The sequence below is a fragment of the Cervus elaphus genome, chromosome 16 (genome assembly GCF_910594005.1).
Source record: "Cervus elaphus chromosome 16, mCerEla1.1, whole genome shotgun sequence".
NCBI classification, from domain to species: Eukaryota; Metazoa; Chordata; class Mammalia; order Artiodactyla; family Cervidae; genus Cervus; species Cervus elaphus.
Genome location: NC_057830.1, coordinates 39,176,970 through 39,182,969, shown reverse-complemented (window position 1 = coordinate 39,182,969; position 6,000 = coordinate 39,176,970). Strand labels below are relative to the sequence as shown.

The 6,000-nt window shown below is 39.8% G+C and overlaps 1 protein-coding gene across 1 annotated transcript in view; it reads left to right on the top strand.

Annotated features, from left to right (window-relative positions):
* Window positions 1-5,236: 5,236 nt before the first annotated feature.
* Window positions 5,237-6,000, top strand: part of ADAM28 (ADAM metallopeptidase domain 28) — a 72,408-nt gene continuing 71,644 nt past the window's right edge. Inside the window, exon 1 of the mRNA XM_043927715.1 lies at window positions 5,237-5,355. Coding sequence (XP_043783650.1) covers window positions 5,304-5,355 — 52 coding nt within the window. The 5' untranslated portion in view covers window positions 5,237-5,303. The remainder of the gene's footprint in view (window positions 5,356-6,000) is intronic.

Here is a 6,000-nt window from a genome sequence, read left to right as displayed (position 1 = left end):
CTGTCTATGGTTTTTGGAAAATAATCTGATTTTTGTGTTTATTTTATGTAATTTTTAAATTACAAGAATAATAGTAAAAAAAAAAAAAACAATAATTTGAAAATACAAAAAAGAACAGTAGTAAAAACACTCACTTTCCCAGCATATACAGAAATGCCTCTCTAAATATTTGGGAATTTTTTTGCTTCTTTTTTTTTAAACTCCAAATAAGTTTTTAAAATTTTTATTTAGTTGTAACCATTTTGTATATACATTTATGGCCTCATTTTTATTCCAATATTATAATGTTAAGATTTCCCATAATATTAAATGTTGTTTTAAGTGGTTTAATAGTTCATTAATTAAGTATGTAAAAAAAGTTAAGTATGTCATTGACTATATACCTATCATTTTACTTTTGGATATTTAGTTTTAGTTTTATCCTTTATAGATACTGCAATTAGCATCTTGATGCATATATGAATTATATTTCAGGCAATTTTCTTAGAGTGATTCTCACTCTAAGAAATTATTTGTTTAAAATATAGAAAATATTTTAAAATCTTGAATTTGACGACCAAGCTGTCTAAACCTCTAAGCTTGTATTTTTGTTTGTTCTTTTCTAGAGATGTGATCTGATAAATTTTCAACATGTATGCAGTATACTTGCCTGAACAGTCCCATGGACAGAGGAGCCTGACGGGCTACAGTCCAAAGGGCGACAAAGAGTCGGACACGACTGAGTGAGTGAACAGCGTAGGTACAGCGTGTCTACAGAGCAGACACAAGGAATGCGTTCAGCCACCTTAAAACCTGAGTTCCTTATGCCCTACCACATACCTTTAATAGCATCTCTGGAAGCTATTTATTTACTCAGAGCCAAATCTGTGTAGTTCATTTCTGGGCACAGGGAAAACAAACGTGCCTCAGTGTTTGATGACCCTACAGTCTGTCTCTGGGTTAAAGGAATGGTACTTTTCTGTCTGTTCCAAAAGCAACTAACTGTAAGAGTGTAGAAGCTTAAGAATATTTTAATTAAATAAAAACACACTGAAGATCCTATACCCAGTGGTCCCAAGATCTGCCACACATGCTTAGAAAAGATCAGTGTCAGGTTTTTGATATTTTAATGACACTTCCTTCTCTAGGTTGTGATGAAGATGATACATTTGATATAAAGCAACTGGTGCATTCTAATCACCCAGGAAGTTTTTGCACCCTTCTCTCTTCCTACTAAGAAGACTTTGCATCCCCTTGAGTGGGGTCAAATAGGTGGTGACTAAATCATACTTTTTTCCCAGTTCCGATACTAACATCATTTGCTTTTCTTTTGATGTGATATTCTTTGAAATAATCAGTATGGAAAGCAGAAAGAATAGTGAGAATTCTGGACTGAAAGGATTTTTGTGAATTCGCTTTGAGGAAGAATACAGTCTTCCATGTGTACTATTTCTCTTTCACCCCAAAGTGAATAGGAACAAAGCTATAATGGTCCAGAGAGATGACACTGTGATGATAAGGTCCTCCTAGAGCTTCAGTGAGAACATGCCCACCTCAACTCTACCCAAGGGGACAGAGTTCAGGACATGATTTCTCATTCACATATCTTGATGGGCTTCCTACGTGGCGCTAGTGGTAAAGAACCCACCTGCCAATGCAGGAGATGCAGAAGACGTGGGTTCCATCCTTGGGTAGGGAGATCCCTTGGAGGAGGGCATGGCAATCTATTCCAGTGTTCTTGCCTGCAGAATCCCATGGAAGGAGAAGCCTGGTGGGCTAATCTTGATGGTTCTAAATAATTATTTTTGAAGATATTTTGAAGGCTTTGAATGACATAAGCATACAGAGAACACAGCACAACTATTATGATTATTTAATCAGATACAATCTTAAGAGTCTTAGTAACCTACCCATAATTGGGTCCTTATTTTCCCCATCATTCCACTCCCAGTTTTAGGTCCATCTACTCCTAAGAGGTAAGGATAAGATGTTTGAAACCTTGAACACCTCTCCAACCCATTTATCTGTGTCTGTTCCAGGAGTTTCTTTTTTGAGGTGTGCAGCAGGGATGGCGGAGCCTGGTAGGCTGCTGTCTATGGGGTTGCACAAAGTCGGACACGACTGAAGTGACTCAGCAGCAGCAGCAGCAGCAGGGTGGAGAATAAGAAGAAAGGGTATCCTACTATGATACAGATACTCTGCTCCAAAATACTCATCCAAAGCGCCAATGAAAAGCCAGAGCTCAAGACAGATGCTCCCTGGTGCATTGATCCTCACTGTTTCCTGCTTGGTGCTAGATCCTCTCACTATCGATCTGTTCCCAGCCAGCATGCCTAAAGGATTTTCTTTTTCTGGCATTCATCTCCCAGTGAACTGTGCTCCTGAGGGGCACACACTATTCTTTAAAATGATAATGAAACTATTACCTAGTCCATAGGAACAATGTGAAGATAAAAAGTGTTGATTCACATATGAAAGTTCAGTATATGTAATCTATTATTTTCTGAAATAGATCTCTAGTCTGAAATCTGAATCTATTTTTCGAATTAACAATTGGATATTCTGCGTCTGAGTTTCCCTGGTGGCTCAGACAGTAAAGCGTCTGCCTGCAGTGCAGGAGACATGGGTTCGATCCCTGGGTTGGGAAGATCCCCTGGAGAAAGAAATGGCAACCCATTCCAGTATTCTTGCCTGGAAAATCCCATGGATGGAGGAGCCTGGCAGGCTACCGTCCATGGGGTCGCAAAGAGTTGGACATGACTGAACTACTTTACTTTCACTAACATGTCTTAGTCACTTCGTAATTATTTCTTCTTCCATTTCCTGATGTCTTTCTGATTCCATTACTCTCTTTGCTGTATGAATAATCTTTTAGAAACGTGCAGTAACATATATTGCCCTCTGCTCAAACACCACCAAGATCTTCCCTTTGCACTTGAAATAAGATACTTAAAAGCCCAACATTATTTGGCCCTTGGCCCACATACCCAATTTCCTCTTTTCCCCTCTTTCGGTTCCTCCAGCTACGTCAGCTCACTTTTTTTCCTTGGATGTGTCAGCTGTGCTTCAGCTTGAATCCTTTTGCATTGTCTCTTCCTTCTGCCAAAATATTCTCCCCTCATATTTTTCCATACCTGGGTTCTCATCGTTATGTTACCTCCTGAATCAATTCCTGTAGGCTGGACTTTAAAATAGACCAGTGAGACTTCTGAGCCATCTGAGAAAGAAGGTAAAGCTAAGGCATATACAGACTAAAACAGCTTCTTTATAATTGATTAAAGTGAATAAGGTAAAGTGAAAGAAAGTGAAAGTGTTAGTCACTCAGTCATGTCTGACTCTTGTGACCCCATGAACTCTAGACCGCGAGGCTCCTCTGTCCATGGAATTTTCCAGGCAAGAATACTTGCGTGTGTAGCCATTCCCTTCTTCAGAGGATCGTCCTGATCTAGGGATTGAACCCACGTCTCCTTCACTGCAGGCAGATTCTTTACTGTCTGAGCCACCAGGGCAGCCCTGAAGGTAAAGGTGACATGTGGAATAAGCATGCTTGCCAGTGCTTATCCTGAGGATTCAGAAGACTCACCCCTGTCCCAGAAATTCCACAGGGCAAGCATCTTTTGAACCACATGAGGACTCATCTGCACAGCACCTGTACACTGAAGGTGTTGAGAACAGAGACTCCTAATCCTGATGGCTGACATATTCAATAACTAGATTCAAAAATTCCCTTATGGTGGGCTTCCCTGGTGACCTGATGGTCAAGAACCCACCTTACAATGCAGGGCATGTGGGTTCGATCACTGGTCGGGGAACTAGGATCCCACATGCCACAGAGCAACCAAGCCTGGGGATTGCAACTACTGAGTCCAAGGGCTCTGAAAGATCTCACAGGACACATGACATCTCACATCTCACAATTTACTGCAATTGAGATGCAGCACAGCCAAGTAAATAAGTTAAAAAAGAAAATCCCCTTATGGTTGCTAGCCAATAAGTGTATGATCATTTGGACATGTCTTTTTTCATTGCAATCACTAGTATAAGCATGTGCTTCAGAATCCATAAAATGATGTATATTTTTAGTGGACCAGAAATGGTTTTGTAATAATACTTCAGGATTTTTAAAAAATAGGAATTGTATATTTATTTCTCAACAGAAATATAACTGGGTGTTTAAATCAGTATAAGTCAGAAAGCATGTAAGTAAGTGATCAGACAACACAAGTTCAAATCCCACTTCTGCCCCTTACTAGATAGGTGACTTTGGGCAAGCTGCTTAATTAATCTTTTTATTCTATAAAGTAAGGAAAACTGAGTCTCAATCTCTTGAATTTTTAAACTTTTAAACCCCATTTTTTTTCTTATACAAAATAGAGGTAAGATATTTATTAAACAGGGATATTATAAAAATCAATATGATAATTAACATAAAGGACCTGGAATTTAGTAAGCGGCTCTAATAAGTGTTAGCTGTTTAATTAGCTATACAGTGTGAGAACTGGACATGCCAACTTGGACTCACTACCACCTGTGATAACTCCTGATATTTTTCTGGAAATTACATTCTTTGAGTCTTAAAGCCTTCCCCTAATCCCTCTTTCCTGGTTGTTATGGATGATATGAATACCCTTGGGGAGCTCAAAAGCCTTGAGCTTATAGAGTCACACATTCTTATTTCATGATAGTTTAAGTTCCCCGAGATCACTATTGTGGAAGAAGAGGCTAAGGATATTAGATAATGGAAAAGAGAATTTTACATAAATTCACACTGTAGGTGCTCCATGGTACCCTAAATGGGAAGGAAACTGCTATATCATGACCTACTTCTTTTTCATATTCTTGTCCCTTACAGGTTATTACAAAATATTGAGGAGAGTTCTCTGTCTGGTACAATAGGTCCTTGCTGGTTATCTATTTTATATATAGTAGAGTGTACTTATGAGTATATTTCTTATACAGGTAATAAATACACATATTTATCAATCTACATTGAAGCCGTTCTCCTGGTGGCTTCTGGGAATATAGAATTTTATTGGACATGGACGGCTTTTGAGTGGGGGACATGGGGAAGGACAGAGAAACAATAGCAGAGGATAAAGGGATCTTGGAGCCAGGCATCAGCCAGAACTTCCCCCTGCTGCGCCGTTGTCACAGAACCACAGCTCCAAGGTTGTGCAACACCTTTAATAAACACTTCCTGAAACGGAGACAAGAATGAACCCTGGGGTTTCGGTCTGTCTCACTTAAGAGGAGGAAGGGGCAGACCAGGAGGGCAGTCTGCTTGAGTGAGAAGAGTGGATCCCAGGCTCCTGGGAGCACCCAGCATGTGGCAACGGCTTCTTCTGACAGCTACCTTACTCCTTGCTCCACTTCCAGGTAGGCATTTAACTCCTTTACAGATTCTGTTAAATACCTGCCTGCTTTTCATCTTCTCCCAATAGTTTTTTTCACCAGCTTTACTAACAGTTTGGCAGGCTTCATCTGTTGTTTTGGGGGGCTCTGACCGATATAAATAGTATAAAGGAGAAACAAAGAGACTTCTTGACCACTATTTACACATCTGATCTAAGAATAGGGAAGTCAGAGGGGAGACTTCATTCACCATTATTTAACCAATGAATATGATCTTTGAGTCAAAGAATGGAAGGCCTCAAAATCAACCTTGTCATTTTTAGAGTAGTTAACGATGAGGCAGATTTGACTGGTTATTACAGTGCAGGAGGCTTCAGAAGGTATCTGTATTATTGTTGGGGCCGGTTTGACTCTATTCATTTTGATCACATTTTTGTATTTGTTGTTCAGTTGTTCAGTCATGTCCCCGACTCTTTGTGACCACATGGACTGCAGCAGGTCAGGCTTTCCTGTCCTTCACCATCTCCCAGGGTTTGCTCCAACTCATGTCCATTGAGTCAGTGAGGGCATCCAACCATCTCATTCTCTTTCGCCCCTTCTCCTCTTGCCTTCTTACCCCTTTTTATATTTAGTCCTCTCATTACTGGTGATAATAAAGACATTGAATTA